Here is a 17,176-nt window from a genome sequence, read left to right as displayed (position 1 = left end):
TAAAACCTTCTCAGGGGGTACCAGTGTATCTCTGAGAACATTCTTTTCACCAACAACTAGACTCCTTGGTGGCCAATTTTTTTGCTTCCAGTGATTTTGTCGGTCTCTACTGTCCCATAAACATAGAAAACAAGGGTATTTGGTGTACCCAGCCTGTTGTCCCAGCAGCATACACAATACTTTTAAATCCCCACATACCAACCAGTTTTGGTTTTGATAACCCACTTTCTTGAGTACCAACTCCAAGTTCTCATAAGTCTCCTTCAAGTACACCGAATGAGCAACAGGAATGGACGCATAACGGCCACCATTGTGAACTAAAACTGCTTTTAAGCTTCTTTTGGAAGAGTCAATGAAAAGCCTCCATTCAGAAGAATCATACTGAATGTGGAACTGAGCCATCAACCCCTCTAAATCAGAGCAAAACACCAAATTGCCCTCACGAAAAAAGACAGAAAGTCTTTTTCCCGATGTCTGTACCATGCAAAAGATGTACCTTCCATCAACAAATTTTGGCTTTTACATGTATTTTCATGTTTTTGGGAGCACTGGCAGTGAAAATAAATTTGTTTTTCCATGTTCAGTTTTTTCCCCCCAAGTATGGTGAATTTGAAATTTAGCTATTTCCAGCTACCTGTTTGACCAAGGCACATTTCGATTGTGAAAAAACCTGACGTCCCAGGAAAAAACGGTGGTCATTTTCAAATTCAGCGCACCAAAAAACATAAGAATCAGATAAAATTATGAAAACAGCTTTTTGGTTGCAGACCTGTGTAATTAAAGAAGGGGATTGCATCAAGCAGGGACCATGATGCTGTGAAAATTGCCCAACCTTGCTGGGGAACCCTGGGAAATCCCCTATATAAATAATAAATAAATAAAAGGTATGGGGAACCCTCGGGAGAGGTGACTAAGCCAGCATGCAGCCCCCCAGCAGTGGCAATTGACCCCCTCCCAGCCCCATCCTTAGCAACACCACTAGTGCAGAGTTGCAAATTAGACTAACAAAAAGCACACTGTCACCTGCTACATCTATCTAAAGCAGTCTCAGGACAGAGCATACCAGATTACAAACTAAGGTATGGCCCACAGTTACGTAGTGCCCAGTCATCCATTAGCTTCAAGGTGACAAATCCTAGAGGGGTCTAATAATGAGATTGCCCTGTCTTTGGAGCATGTTCATTAATAAGATCATCATCTGTAACAAGATTACTTTGCCACCAGACAACATAGTGAGGAGTTTGGTGAGGTAATGGGAAAGTCCACAAAAGTAATTAACTGTCAAGAAGTCATTAATTAGGGGGTACCTACCTGAAAGGGTTGAAAGTCAAACTAGGGCTAAATGCTGCAAATGTCATTCAAAATTCTAGAAACAAGGATGCTGAACCCAGGAATACCACACCATATTTTAATAACAAGGAAAACGGAGAGCCAAGGAGCCACTTATTAATGTATATACTTAATAAATACAGACCTTTTACATTGAATAGAATGTGCAATAAAGTTATTTGCCAAAGAAGACAACTAAGGATACTGCATGTCAGAGTAAACAGGTTTGCACATCCAATAAAAGCAAGAATTTGCTGCATTAAGGAAACTCAAGTGACATTTTCGAATTTGACATCAAGCATTTATTGGCAGAAGATAGGAAAGCAGCCAAACTTGCAAAGGCAACAGATTCCTTAAAAATAGGCTCCTACTGCTGACCTGCTGCTACAACAACTATAGCTAGCAGATTTTACAATTCAGTGATGGAAAAACAAAGGAGAATATACTGTACTGTGGGAACGAAAAAGGTGTATGTAGTCACATGCAAACTGCAATGTTGAAATAAATGTTTAGTATTTAGAAAGATTCAGTTTTGCACAGTAATTTCAGGGTTTTTCTATTGTTCCATTATTTCTGAATTGTGTCAACAACACTGGCTGGCAAATTCACAAACTGGTTAGTCATGGAAGTTTAGTTCATTCAAAGTCCAGTTTGTGTTGTTTTGTACAGCTATCTGCTTCAATCAATCATGTTTCTTTCTGAATGGTGTTAGCCTCAAATGCCATAACCTAGAAAAGGGAAACATAAGGAGCTCCCCACAAAACCCATTCATCTCATGCCTCTCTATCTCATTCCCTTTCTCCCCCATCAGAAGCCATCTGGATATTGCTTTGAAATAGATGGATTATGGATAAAGTTGTCAAAGGGGATTAGTGTGATTAGAAAGGCATTAATCCTGTCAAGAAGTAATGGTCAAGTATTAACCACCAGCAGTCGATACAAGATGCATGCTTGTTTTCATTCATTCACCTCTTGGTCATGTTCTCATTTCATAATTGCTTGCTACGGAAAAGCCCTCCTTAAGCAAGATTGCCCAGTGAGGTTCCCCGTTGTCAACCACATTAGAGATGATTAGATGTAGGATGAATGGCAGAACAGAAATAGCAACTTTGGCTGGCTGTTGCCGATGGATTTTACCAATCCTGCTTGTCTTTGATTTTTATGACAAGGCCAGTTTTATTTCTGTCTCAAACGAGAGGGGCATTTTATGTCTGTATTGAATCCAATTCACATACAGAAACAGGCCGCAGAAAATGTATTTTTTAAAAAGACGATATTGTTAGAGCTGGTTCACATAGAAGCAAATACAAAATGTTTTACATGTAGTCATAAAACGGAAACATGTGCAAGTGACAAACGCATCTGACCACACAGAAGAACATTTCAGGGAGGCAGGACAGCTGAGGACCTTCTGCCACATGTACATGTATTTGCTGCTGCATAATCTAAATATGTCTCTCCATGGTCTAGAGCAGGGGTGCCCAAACCCTGGCCCAGGGGCCACATGCGGCCCTCAGGGACTCCTAATCTGGCCCTCGGGGAGCCCCCAGTCTCCTATGAGCCTCTGGCCCTCCGGAGTCTTGCTGGAACCCATGCTGGCCTGACGCAACTACTCTCAGCATGAGGATGACTGTTCTTCCTTTCACCTGAACTGCGGGACGAGGGCTGTCTCCACTACTTGCTGTTTCGCGTCTGTGAGGCAGCAGTGGCAGTGAAGGAAAGGCTGGCCTTGCTTTGTGCAAGGTCTTTCATAGGCCTTGAGCTACTGCAACACCATCATTCATTCCTATAAGTTCCATCTCTAATAAATTCATTTAAGTAAATTTATTCAAATTTTAAATGTCAATTAATTCTCTTTTTTTCCTGGCCCCCAACACAGTGTTGGAGAGATGATGTGGCTCTGCTGCCAAAATGCTTGGACATTCCTGTACTAGGGTTTTTGGCAGGACGGCCACATCATCTCTCTGACACTGCTTTGGAGGCCAGGAAAAACAAATTAATTTACATTTAAAATTTGAATAAATTTACATAAATGAATATATTACAGATGGAACTTATATGAATTAATGAAGGTCTTGAAATAACTCAAGGTCTATAAAAGGCCTTACACAAAATAAGGCCAGCCTTTCCTTTGCTGCTGCTGCATCACAGACGTGAAACAGCAAGCAGTGAAGGGAGCCCTCATCCCACAGCTCACGCATGAGGTCGAACAGTTGGCTGTCATGCTGAGAGCAGTTGCGTTGGGCCAGCGCAGGCTCCAGACAGTCTCCGGAGGGCCAGAGGCTCATTGGAGACTGGGGGCTTTCCGTGGGCCAGATTGGGAGTCCTTGCGGGCTGCAAGTGACCCCAGGGCAGGGGTTTGGGCACCCCTGCTCTAGTGCAATAAAATACTACAGAGTAGTATTTAAGACAGGGATCTTAATTAAACACAGGGCTTGCAAATATATGAATGGAGAAGACCCAGTAGGGAATTTGAGCAGAAAAAAAAGCAGATGATTATCAGAACCTATAGCATTAAGAGCTGGAATTTCTTGTAAAAGAAGATTTAAGCAATTGTCTTAAGGAAACAATTCTGTACTGAAGCAATCTAGAATTTGACAAACAAAATGTGGCTCTTCTCATGTGAATAATACTGGAGAATTCTATCTTCAGTAAAGTATGGATGCTTTGGAGAGTAAGCATTTTATAAAGATTAGACTTCTCTCATCCCAGCCTCTCCTTCCTTATCCACAGTTTTCTTCCAAAACAAAGGACAAGACAAGAGATAGAATACTATACCCCTTTATACTATATTATTTTTAAAGACTTACAAATACAAAACTGCCTCAGGGCCCAGTGCTGATGCAGGTATGCCAACAGCATGCGCTGTTTCCTGCGGTGGGTGGGGGGTGGGGGGGTCAGAGAAGCCTCCTCAGGGTAGGGAATGGGCTTCATTGCAGCTGCATCAGGATTAGAATGTTGGCTAGAATGTCACTCTCTCTAAAACAAGACAACATTGAACAGGCTGCAGACATGTTTCACAGCATGTGGTGCTGAACTTACATCAAAATATATTATGGTAGAGATGCAGCAGGCCACTATGACGGCACCCATTGTGGAGGAAACTGCTAGCTTTTCTAGCCCAAGAAGCCATGAGGCTGACCTTGCACCAGCCTTATCAGGTGATAAGGAAGGAGGCGGGTCATCAGACAAGTAGAGAGGTCAGCTATAGCCCACTTGCCAACTTAGGATCAGAGTTAAATGAAAGCACTGCAACCCTTTGCAGGTCAATCAATCCTGTAGGACTGGGCCGCCCTACACCTTTCCAATGTTTTATCTCATGATATTCCTCCTCCCTTAATAATTATTTAGCTTCAGCAATCAGTTAGGCACGCACAGAACACCAACAAGAAATAATCACAGCCGTGGCTTGGAGAACTTATTAGCAAAGTTGGATAGACCTGAGAAAAAGTGGAGAGGCAGGATGGTGTTCAAAGGAGGCAGGAAAAGTTGACCAGAAAGAACATACATACGTGGAACGAAGCAATTATCTAATGTTTTACACAAGCAAAACAAGATTTGCAGCAAACACACAAACTGGAAGAATTTTATATCATTCTGTCACGAGCAGTGAATTCTTATGTACACTAAGTTCACCCAAGCCACTGCAAGCACCCTTGGGAGTACAGTGCATTGGTTTGTACAAAAAGCTACATTACAACTCTCTGCGGCATACTTATCAGTGAGGACAGCATCAGGGTGGAAGGCAGGCTTGGTCTTCACTGCAATTGCAGTGGTAATCATTCACTTTTATGGGAGAAAGATGAGAAACTGCAGATACCAAATGGCACAGTCCCATCCTTGATTCTGTTTCTTGGTCATGCTAGAGAGTGACAGGATGTTGGAAAGTGGCTTCTGTATTGATGGATGGATGTTAGCCATTAGCACACAACAATGGCTTTACCAATCTGCACTGCCAGATGGTGACAACACTCCACCAAAAAGGAGCTGTATCTATTCTAAAGGCATGCTATTGGCACTCCACAATATGTACTTACTGAATTATTCAAACATGTATGTAAATACATAACATAGTCTAATAGGTATAGGAAATAAAAATGCATTTACCATGCAAGAATCCTTTCTCGCTCTAGTGAGTATCCATTGTACTCTATTGGCCTGAATATCAAATTGGTGTAATGTTTAGGTATCAGATCAGGACTTAGGAAGTCTGGATTCAATTCACTTCTTAGCCATGAAGTTTATTAGGTGACTTTAGGTTAGTCATTCCCTTAGTGACTTAGTCTATCCTACCTGACAAGATTGTTGTGAGGATAAAAAGGGTCAAAAGCAATGGAAGCTATGCAAAGTTCCATGGATGGGATATAAATCAATACATACATACAGTCAAATTTTTATTAACAATAGTTAGCTAGCAGTGCTAGCACCTAGTATATACAATATAAATTTGTCTTTTGAGTGCATTTGAGGGGAGAAGCAAGAGAAAACATGAGTTGGAGGGAAGGCGCTGGATGCGGGAGAAATCCTAACCTTTAGCTGTAGTCCCTAAGCTTAGAAGGGAAAGTGGGAATTTAGAAAGGGGATTGAAGAGAAAGCAAGAAGAAGCTCTGTTATGGTTAACATTTTTGAATATAATCTGTCAGTTCCATTGGTGAAGCAGCATCGGGGGCATTCAGTTAGGATTGGTATGTGAACAGAATGCAAACAAGCATTCATATAGTTTTGCTATATAAAATGACCTTACAACTGAAATACAAACACAGACAGAAATAAAATACCAACAGGATTTGCAAGTTTTCACCATATGATAGGAATTTGCAACATCGGCCATTTTCCCAAAGTACATGACCTGCATGAGCTGACATGCAGGAACAGTAGCGTATTAAGGGCAGGGTGAGGGGGCAGTCTGCCCTGGGTGTCAAATCCACACAGGGTGTCAAATGTGCCACTGAGTAGCCAGTAGACGCGGCCTGCCCCAGGGATATCGAGGCAGAGTTCAGGTCTACTCTTTGCTTCAAGCGGCCAGTAGACCTGGCCTCCACCAGGGGATCTTGAGACAGAGACCAGGCCTACCTATGGCTTTGAGTAGCCCACCCAGTAGTAGTCAACTACACTAGGTATGCCACTAGATAGGAAACAGAGGTCAAGATGGAATTTTGAGAGCTTGATTTGAATTCCTCTTCATTGCCACCATCATCACAGAGTAGTCCCAAAGGTGGGATCTCACCTATGTTCAATTGGACAAACATGAGTCTTCTGCAACATTGTTCAAGTTATCTTCCTCCATGCTTCATTACCAGCAGTATCCTAGTATATCCATGTGCCCATTTGGAAGAGGATGTTCGAGAGCAATTGCATCAAGAGCCCACTACAGACCATGCACTAAATCAAACCATATAAAACTGAGATTATGCATTTTTAAATATGGTTCTACTCAAGTGTATTATTGAAAAGAACTTTGGCTAAATTTTGCAGAGGTAGCAATTAGGCAGGAATACATGGGAGAATAACTGATTTGGGCTGGACTAGCTGGTGGGAGGAAACTGAAATACAAGGAAAGGAAGAAAGTCAGTTTTATTTCCTCCTCAAGCAACCTTAGCAGAAGACAAGACCCCTCAGATGCTACAGAGAGTACAGAGAGTTCTCATGAAACTTCTATCTGCAAGCTAAGGACATGACTAAAGAGAAACTTGGAACTCCTCTCACTAGCTGGCCCTTTGATGAGAAGGCACTGTTGCATGCCATCCAAAGAAGAGAATAATCTCATCTAAAAACAGACATCAGGGAGAAGTGGAAAATTCAAGTTCAAGATTACCCCAGACCAGATGATGGGAGGCAAGAATAGAGGAAGGGCCCTGAGGACAGAGCCACCAAAAAGCCTTCTTCCCTGGCCAGAGACATAAAAGATGGAACCCAGAGGACAGAGGCAGGCTTCTTGTTTTGCATCATTTGTGAGTTTCTTTCTACATCCAGACTGAGCAACAGACTTTAGGGACTGGCCCTGAGTGTGAGAGTTTCTGAGTATCTGCTTATTTATGTGTCTGTTAGGGACCAGAAAGCAATATAGAGCTACTATTCTAACACTATTCTAACTACTATTCTAAAGAGTATGAATAACTCTTTGATTTGATTTTGGTGACTTGAGCTGTTTCCATTAAGGAAGGCTGATCATTAAGGAAGTCCTTGGTCCTTCCTTCTTGCCAAGTAGGCCATTTGGCCTACTTCTGTCATTTGGTCTCTTGACAATGTAAAAGGAGTAGGAACCCCATCTCCTTAATAAGTGAATGGGACATTCATATGTCCATAGATCACTAATCCAGGAGTTCTCAAATTCCTCAGGAGTAAAACTCCCAAGGTAAGTCTTTGCAGTGGAGGAGGTGAAAGCAGCGACGTGATCCCAGGCAACTAATGGGGTGAAGGGGCATACTTTTACTTACAGAGGGATGCTGCAATGTCTAGGAGTTGCAGGGAGCCCTGCGCAGTCCTTTGCAGGGCTCCCCAAGTCTTAGAATGCCTCTAGCCTTCCCCCACCCCTTAAGGGACCAGAGGCAGTGTTACATGAGCTGGTGGGTCCACTAATCCACTGATCTAAGGAATGAGTATGCATGTGAATAAGTCTGAAAACTAGTAATATTTACACAGCTTTATCCGGATAAAATTGTGTTACAAAATACTGTGCTCAAAATAAGACTTGCGTCACTATATAGACATATCATTTAGCAGTGAATTAAAGCATCCTAGATCAGATTATCACTTAATGTTCCAGAGGACTACAGCAACAAAGATTCCATGATTACTAGTCATACACGTTTATTTATTACAAGTATGCATTCTTCACTTTTTTGTTATTAAATTAGTACTTAAGGCAGTTTACAAAAATGAAAACTCAATACAATATAACAGTAAAAACAGCTAAAGGCCAAACTAGACATGATGATGGCAGACCCATGTTCACATTTAAGGCAGTGGGTAAAGTTATTTTACTGCAAAAGGTCTACTTAAACTGTAAGACTTACTTTAACTATAAATGGAGCACATGTGAGGAGGGTGTTGAATCCTCCCCCAGTTCATTGCTCCAGGAACTTTTCTCCTTCCCTGGCTGAGATACCTGAAGTAAGCTGGCACTGGAGAAAACTGCCTGGACCAAGATATGAGGAATGATAGGGCAATGTGTCAAAAGCTTCAAAGGATAAGGTGACACAAGATTGACCATTGTTCCAGTTAAACTTTTGGCAGTTCTGCTGATGGCCTTCTGAAGGCATCTGTAGAAAATGCACTTTAGAATAAAATTCAGATACTTTCCTGTTACAACCAAGTAAGCAACATGTGGAAGTGCAAAGCTGGCCACTTTTAAACTGTTACTCACAGAGAGTATTAGCACTTATGAAGCCTTAAGAGCATTTGGTGTTTTTCTGCCAAGCATTAAATATATGCCACACACTATAAGGCAATACATTTTGGACAAAATAACACAGCAACATAAAAACAGCATTATGTATAGTTAAAATATGCATGTGATATATAGTAACAGATGGAGTTGGGGCAATGCTACTGTCTGTGCAATACATGAAACAGCTGATATTACATAATATGCTTTCTTGTTAGCATTTTTTTGTTGTTGCTCAAAACAGGGGATTACTTAAGCCTGTGGCCAAGCAAGAGCTCTGATATGCAGTAATAAATTGAAATGCTTTATTGATTAGAAATGCCTTGCACCCAACAGCATCCAGCATGATATTAACTACACTGCCTTGTAAGTTCACACAATGGAGCATTGGCTCAGGGCAAACTACATGTTATGTGCAAATGCACATGTTACAGCCCAATCTTTACCACTAGCATTCTGGCAGTAATACCTGCCTCATGGCAGTTGTAAATAGAGCTCCAGCAGTACATGAGGTGGGTCAAGGAAGGCCTGACCACTCAGGTAAGTCAGTGGGGGGGGGGGGAGAAGAATGGGAGGAGGGCTGGCGGCAATGGGAGGATAGAGGCAGGAGGGTATGGCATTCGGCACAGGCGACTGGTGCCAGATGCTAAGGAAGAGACCAGGGTGTGGCAAAGTAAGCAGAACTTTGCCTTCCCTCTCCTGTCACATGATGGCAAGCCCTCCCCCCCTGCAAGATGTAACACAAGCCTCCTATATGAAGCTGAATCAGCTGAATCAGCGGGAGGGAGAGGAGGGTAGGATTGGGCCCTTTGGCTGCAATCCTATCCCCACTTACCTGGGAGTAAGCCCATTAACCATAATGGGATTTACATCTAAGTAGACATGCATAGGATTGGGTTCTTAGTGTCCTAGCACTGAGAAGTGATTAAGAGTAAAGAAATTTGTCTAGTGTGTTCCCTGAAGCATTTGGTGGGCCGCTTTGAGATTCAGGAAGCTGGACTAGATGGGCCTTTGGCCTGATTCAGCCGGACTCTTCTTATGTTCTTATATTAAATGGTGAAGGGAAAAGTGGCACTTCCCTGATCCAAATAGCTCTCCCCAATGGCTTTTTCACCTGCAAGATTGCAAATGCACCACATTTATTTTGTCGGTAAATTGGTTCAAATGGGTAGTGCAGATACATTTTCAAGCATAACCTAACAAGTAATCCAGTGTGTCTCATAGATCTAAAAAAAATAAATCTATAATTTTGCCTAAGCAATCAATCACAAAATCCAGAAGTATTTTCTGAATCAATCAATGACAAATATGCATGCAGTGAAGCATGAAACCCAAAAAGATGACAAATATGCATGCAGTTATCTGTAACAGTCTTTGCCTTAAGGCAGAGGTCCTCAAACTGGTGGGTCACAACCCACCAACCTGAGAACCAATGCCTCTTTCACTTTAAGGGGCGGGAACAGAAGAAAGCAGCGATGTGATCCCAAGGATCGCCTTTCTGTGGGGAAGGGGGGCTTTTTAAAACTTGCCTTACCTGCTGCCCTGGACTGTGGGTGGGGGGAGCACCTCAAAGCCCTCTTCAAGCTTCCCTGTGGCTTGCAGAAAGTGAAAGTAGTGATTGTGACCCACTCTGGTTTCTTGATTGCAACTCAGAAGTGGGTCATGATCACTACTTACACTTTCTACAAGCTACAGGGAGCCCTGGAGAGGACTCTGTTGGACTCCTTGCACCACCTGGCAGCAGGTAAAGCAAGTTTTAAAAAACCCTTCCCCCCCACCCCCAGTGGCCTGAGGAACATGTCGCTACTGTTTTCCCCACCCCCACAAAAACATATCTTGGGAGTTTTACTCCCAAGAAGTTTGAGTACCACTGCCTTAAAGTATAAACAATTCATAAAGCAAAACATTAGTTTTCTTTCCTTATTCAAGGACAACAAGTTGTGTACCATGTTTAAAAAGCAGTTATGAACAGTTATCCACTTACCTTGAAACAACTAGGGGTAGAATCAACATTTTCAGCATTCTCATCAATAACTCTCCAGGAAATTGGAAATAACTAATTTCCTATGGAAAAAAGAGGTGCATTAATCACTGGAATACATATGCTTGTCTGTCTTCACTCAGCCACAATTACCTTGTTACTACTACTGTCATTCATTACATGTCATTTCAAGTGGTATATATAGCAGAAGTACAGGTGTGGGGATATGTGAAAATGACTAGAATGAAATGGTGCTGTGGCTTTGGAAAGAATACTAGGCTTGCTTCAAACTGACAGCCCAGTCCTAACAAACTTTCCAGCACTGATGCAGCTGCAATGCAGCCCTGAGGAAAGGGAACAAACATCCCCATACCTTTAGGAGGCCTCAGTGATTGCCCCGTCCCAAGTGCAGTGAGTGCCCCATCAACATGGCTTCATTGGCATTGGAAAGTTGGTTAGGATTGGGCTGTTAGATACCTTGAAATAATTATCCTAGTCTTCATTATGAAAATGAAGACTTTTCTGCATTTGAACTTGAAAATGTTGTGAGTTAAGTATGATGGACACTAAGAATATAGGAAAGAATTTGCCTTCAGTGTGGTTAGGAAAATAGATATGAAAGCTTCTGTCAATCAAAGACATCTGTCCACATCTCTATTAATATCTCAATTCCCTGAAGGGTTGTTTATATTAATCCAAGTTAATCCTGGTAACAAAGGGCAAAATAAACAAACTATACAAAACAAAGAGCATATCTCTCTGGGAGCAAGTACTGCACATGATTTCCTTTTGGTTTAATATCTACCTCATATGAATAACACTATTTAATGTGACATTTAGTGTTCATTTGCCAGTAATGGATACTGTTTGCCCTAATAATGCATTAAAGAAATGGGAATTCCTATAGGTTGGCAAAAATAGTTGTAGCTATTTTCCTCTGGCTTGTTTAGTACTACAACCTATTTTCATGGAGAAAAGTGGAAGACTGTATTATACAACAGATCAATTAATCAGGCACTTCCAACACTCAGGACATTCTTTTTTAAAATAATGCAGAATGTGTGGCCTGATTCCAGCAGAATATTTTTGCTGCAAACTATTAATTATGCCAAATTGTCATTAACATCAGCAGCATCGCTCCAGAATAAACAACCGGTGGAGAATACAACTGTATTTGATGTACACCTGAGGCACGCTGCAATCACACTGCAAACCTGCTATTATCAAGCTAGCAGAACTTAGCTTCTTCTTGAAACAAAACACCCAAATGTATCACAAATTCAAAGAGCACCAGCTTTAAAAGATGTCAACTCAAGCGTTGTACATGTTGAATTTTGTTCAGTTTCAGAACCCAACACTTTTTTGCAAATAAATAACTGTGTAATTGTTTTTATGCTATCAGTGGGATCTCTTGAGATGCCGGAAGCTAAAATGAACATGACAAGTTCTTTTCTATAAAGAATAATGATAACTCTCGAACTAGACTTCATGCTTCATGAAATATCACTTTTATCTTTATATGCCCTCTAAACCATGATAAATTGCTTTCCTTCCATTTTGTTATCCCACAAGGGTTTTCTGATCACTGCTACACCTACTTGTCACTGACCTGTGGAGAGAGGCGCCTGGTCCTGAGGAAGAATCCAAGGAGACACCCCACGATGACAGATAATACAGAGAGAATGAGCAAGCCATTCCTTTTACAAACATCCTTGACCCGAGCCAGCATTGCATCAAAAGCCACTGCCATGTTGTCCTCAGTGCTCCCTGAGAGAGAATCAGCATCCCATGGAGACGGAGAGCTCACCAGTGTCTCTTGTTAGAATCTGTGGCTCTGGCTTGGTATAGATTAGATCAAAGCGTTTCTAGTGCCGCTTAGCTGACCTGCAAGGTCACCTCTTCTGCCAATAGCCACCAAGCATGTAGCTGGCATTATTTCCAAATTAATACCAACAATCCTATTAGTGACTACATCAATAAGAACCTGGAAGAAGATTAGAGACTCTGGGAAATTAGAACAACGTAGAATAGTATTTTTGAAATGAGAGTGATCTCAATGCAAAGCCAATACCCTATATAAAAAAAGCAAGTAAATTTGCATTATTCAATCTTTACAGCATAGCATCCTTAGTGTCAGAGTATAATGACAACAGGAAAAGCTCTGCAGCAATTATGTTTCTGTGCAGTTGCTCAAGGCCTGAACGGGCAACACTGGGCTATCACAATAAAGCAGGCTAGATGAAAGAGTGACTTGAAGCATTTAACTACTTTTCGCTAATACTTCCAGGGTAATGCACATATCTATTTATGATAATTAGCGTTTGCTGTTAGTTTTTTAAATACACTTTTTGTACCTTTTTCACTTAAAGCATGGGGATAGATAAATTTATTTTTAGTGGATTGTCAGTGTAGCAGCCCTCCCCCAGGCCACAGGTTATCCCACAGGTGGGAGCGTTCAATATCAAATGAATGGGCTGTGTCCATGCTCCCAGTCAGGCTCCCAAGAACAGCAAAAACAGCTTGCCAGATGGCTGTTGTCTTATCTCTAGTTTATTTGGCAGTCTGTTTGCACACACAACCATCTCTCCTGTGGATCACTTCTAGGGTTCGCAGCTGCCAGGCGATATGTCTCATTCTGGTCTGCAAGAGCCAGTAATTTCCTACACTGACTTCCTCCATTGATCATGGACTTGCCAATACTGCTCATCTCTGTCCTGGGCCAGTACCACCTCCTCAAATCATCAAGCTCCTTCTGACCACCCCTTGGGTTGCCTCCTCTGGCATGTGAACTCTTCTGGCATGGGCACAGAAGGTCTGGCCCCTGACCTCCAATGCTTCCCAACTTAGGGGGATGGTGTTCCAGCAAGTGGCTGGTCCTGGCAGGGCCTATGAGAGGAATTTTAGCAGGGGATACAAAGTTTCTTCTGGGCTCTTTCCCAAAGGGGAAGGGGGGCAATGGGGGCAAGCAGAATGGGGCACAAAATAGGGTGGGGGAGGGTGCTGACAGCCACAATAGTCTTTGGAGCTCAGGTCTACTAGACTTCTTGATGCAGAGCCCAGGTCTACCCAACCATGCGACATTGGCAGCTAGATAAAGTAATATGGAAAACACTCCTCTCTAAAATTTTTGAAATATAGAAAATCAATTGCAGAGAATGAGCATCATTATATTTAGGCTCACACTAAAATGGATCAAAATGAACTTCCACAGCAGCTGTAGCCCCACAGCTGGGTCTCTGAGCTTCTATACACTCTCTCACGGTTATGGGATCCACAAGCCAAAAGCTACTGTAGCAGGCCAGTTTCCTCCCAGATTTGACACTGTGTTAAGGAGGGTCATAGAAACTTTCCTGGCCCTGGTGTGTATGGCTTGCAGCACCAGTTAACCCTGCATAAACATGGTTGTGCCCCAGCATTATGCGCTGGCAGTGAGTTCAGGTGAGATAGGAAAATGTCAAGTCCCAGGAGCTTTCTGGGCCCCCTTCTTTGGCTCCTGGGCCGCCTTTCTGAACCTGGGCCTGGGTACAAATTATCCCCTTTTCCCCCCTCTCCTAGGCCCTGGGTCCTGGGAACACCAGGCAGCTAGAAGAGCAAAGTGCCCATCTGGACAGCAGCCTGTGCCTCCTGGATGAAGATCTCCCTGCAGCCCTTCCCATACCTCTACCCCTACCCTGTGGTCTTCCTAATATTATCTTCCTGCTCCTCCTCCTGAAGCAATGACGAGTTGACACAATGAAGACACAGAGGCCAGGGTGTCAGCTTGAGTGCGAGGAGCTCAAGCGCCGTTCTGAGCTAGCCCCAGGCTTTTTATTACATTCTCATAAAACGATACTAAACAAACACAAGTTGCTCTCATCTACTGATAAGACACTCTTTTCTCAGGCAAAAGCACATTCCTAACAGTTGAGCGCTAACCCTTATCTAAAAAGTCATAACTCATCCTGTTTTCCTGCCCTGGGCCTCACGCTCTCAGCTTCTCATGAGCAAAGAACATACCAAGGTTTGCCTTGGATGAGAAAAGGCGGGTGTGCCTGCCAAAAATTATTGCTATGTCTTGCCTAGAGCTCTGAAGCCCAGGCCTCTGCACTGCTACACTACACCTCCCTTGCCACTTATGTTCAGTAAGGCTCAGGTGGGCCAGCCTGACCAGGAAATCTGCATCACCCAGCTATGCAGACCCTGGACCAAGTATGGCCCAGATTGGGGCCAGCTCTAGCAGCCCAGGTGCTGGGTTTGGCTGCCCCAACACTACTGTCTTCCTTTCTCAGAACCCTCTATCCCTTGGCCCCTCACAGTCAGTCATGAGTTGTTTCTGCATGTGATTATTGTTATACTGTTTAGGGAGCTTCTCTGTCTCTCTTGTGAAAAAAGATTCATTATTATTGTGGTTTCTATTATTACAAATAAAAAACATAAAAATATGAACTGCAGACATATAACAGGTGTTTTGCACAATATAAAACAGACCATTTGCTCAATGGGCTCACAATTTGACACACAAAATCTCAAATGCTGTAAAGAGAAAGATGATGCAATAGGAAACACGAATGGGGGTGTTGTATATTACATCAGTACATGCTATGCCTTAGGAATTACAGTCAGGACAGGAGTCTCTCGAAAAATCATGGCCATAATCCAGATATAAGCTTGTTTAAGCTCATGGAATTCATTTCTTTAATGGGAGTTCGGAATGTTAAGCATAGAGGGAAGAACGTACATCAGGGATATGCTCAAGTTCATTAGCCTGAGTTGTGAGTTGAGTCCCATGTGAGCAACTCCTTGACTCGACTCGATTCGCAAGTTGTCATGTGCAGCCGTAGCAACTTGACTCATGAAAAATGTTGAGTCTTTTGACTTGAGTTACAAGTCATTTGGAGAAACAAGTCTCAAAAAACAAAAACACACACAAAAAGGCCTAAGCCTTCCTCCTTCCCTCAATCACCCCCCCGTCCCCACCTCCTGAAACCAACCTACCTTGCTGCTGCCTTCCTTCTGAATATTGGGTTCCAGATGGCCCACAAGGTCTTTTAACTTGATGCAGAGGATAAGAAAAGAAAAGTAAACAAGAACACACACACACAAAATAGTGTCCTGACTCATTTGTAGAGACGCAGGCCTCAAGTCACAAGTCAAGTCAGAGTCAGCAATGTCCACGATTCAAGTTGTCCACAAACATGTTTTTGGGCATTACAAGTCATGTACCCATCCCTGCTGTACATGCATAATAAGCCTATCAGACAAAGACATCAGATATAGAAGAAACAAATAAGCAGCTCCCAAATAATGACAGCACAATAAAGAAAGCGAACGTACTAGGAATGGTCCAGAATAAAAGTACTTATGCTGATATCTGGGCCTATGCAGCTCAATCCTACACATGTTTACTTAGAAGTAAGTTTCAAGAATATAATCAAAGAAATATAAATACAGTAGTCTCTGGATTAATATTAATAGGAAGATTTAAATGGAAGATTTCTTAGAATCATAGCAATTGGAGTTGGAAGGGACCTTCAAGATCATCAAGTCTATCCAATGCAGGCTGTCCAGAATTACAACATTCCCAGTGGGTGGCTTAAAGACATCCAAGGGTGGAGAGTCAACCTGAGATACTGGTCCACTGCACTAAACATAACCATAAAATCCCTATTTGTTTTCTTTGACTCCCTCACTAACCTTATTTCATACTGAACTTTAGCCCACCTCACTTTCTCCCTATACTTAACAGTTATGTGCTAGTATTCACCTTTGTCAGTTTTCCACTTCTTATACATGTCTCTCTTATGCGCCAACTCCTTGTGGTGCTAGTCTAGTTTCTTTAGGGCGCAATCCTAACCCCTTATGCCAGTGCTTTCCAGCACTAACATAAGGGCAATGCAGCTCTGAGGTAAGGGAACAAACATTCCCTTACTCTGAGGAGGTCTCTGGGAGTGACACCCAACTGCAGGATGCAGCACACGTCCCATTAGCACCACTATACCAGTGATGGAAAGCACTGACATAAGGGGTTAGGATTGCACCCTTAGGCACCTACCCCTCTTCTTCCTGACTGGGATCATTTGAGGTTGTGCCTTCAGGACCACCCTTTTAAGAAACTTCCATCCATCTTGCACTCCATCCAGTGGCATCACAAGGGGTGTGTGGACTGCACCCAGTGACATGCTTGGGGGGGGGGACACCACTAGTGGCCAAAATTTTAGGAAATTTGTATTTATGAATAATACCATCATGTTATATATCATTGGAAAGGTAATTTTATGCATAATGTAATGAAACAAACTGTGTTGAATTATCTGTATTCTATCAAAGGTTATAGCCAATTAACCAGAAAAATAAAACACGACTGCCTTATGTGACAAAACTCAAATCTGACCAATGAGATTGATTGTTCCATGAGCCAATGAGGTGTTGCTATGACACAGCAGGGAACCAAAAAGGTGTTAGTATGAGTTAGTTCTCATTCCCATGTATCAGAACTAATA

The 17,176-nt window shown here is 42.4% G+C and overlaps 1 protein-coding gene across 1 annotated transcript in view; it reads right to left on the bottom strand.

Moving 5' to 3' along the window:
• The window catches only part of SLC1A7 (solute carrier family 1 member 7), a 55,507-nt gene extending 43,060 nt beyond the window's left edge, over nucleotides 1–12,447 (bottom strand). Inside the window, exons 1-2 of the mRNA XM_066623599.1 lie at nucleotides 12,307–12,447; nucleotides 10,701–10,780 (exon numbers count right to left, since the gene is read on the bottom strand). Coding sequence (XP_066479696.1) covers nucleotides 10,701–10,780; nucleotides 12,307–12,447 — 221 coding nt within the window. The remainder of the gene's footprint in view (nucleotides 1–10,700; nucleotides 10,781–12,306) is intronic.
• Nucleotides 12,448–17,176: the final 4,729 nt, after the last annotated feature.

Source organism: Tiliqua scincoides, chromosome 4 (assembly GCF_035046505.1).
Source record: "Tiliqua scincoides isolate rTilSci1 chromosome 4, rTilSci1.hap2, whole genome shotgun sequence".
Classification (NCBI taxonomy): domain Eukaryota; kingdom Metazoa; phylum Chordata; class Lepidosauria; order Squamata; family Scincidae; genus Tiliqua; species Tiliqua scincoides.
This window is presented reverse-complemented; position numbering and strand designations above follow the sequence as displayed.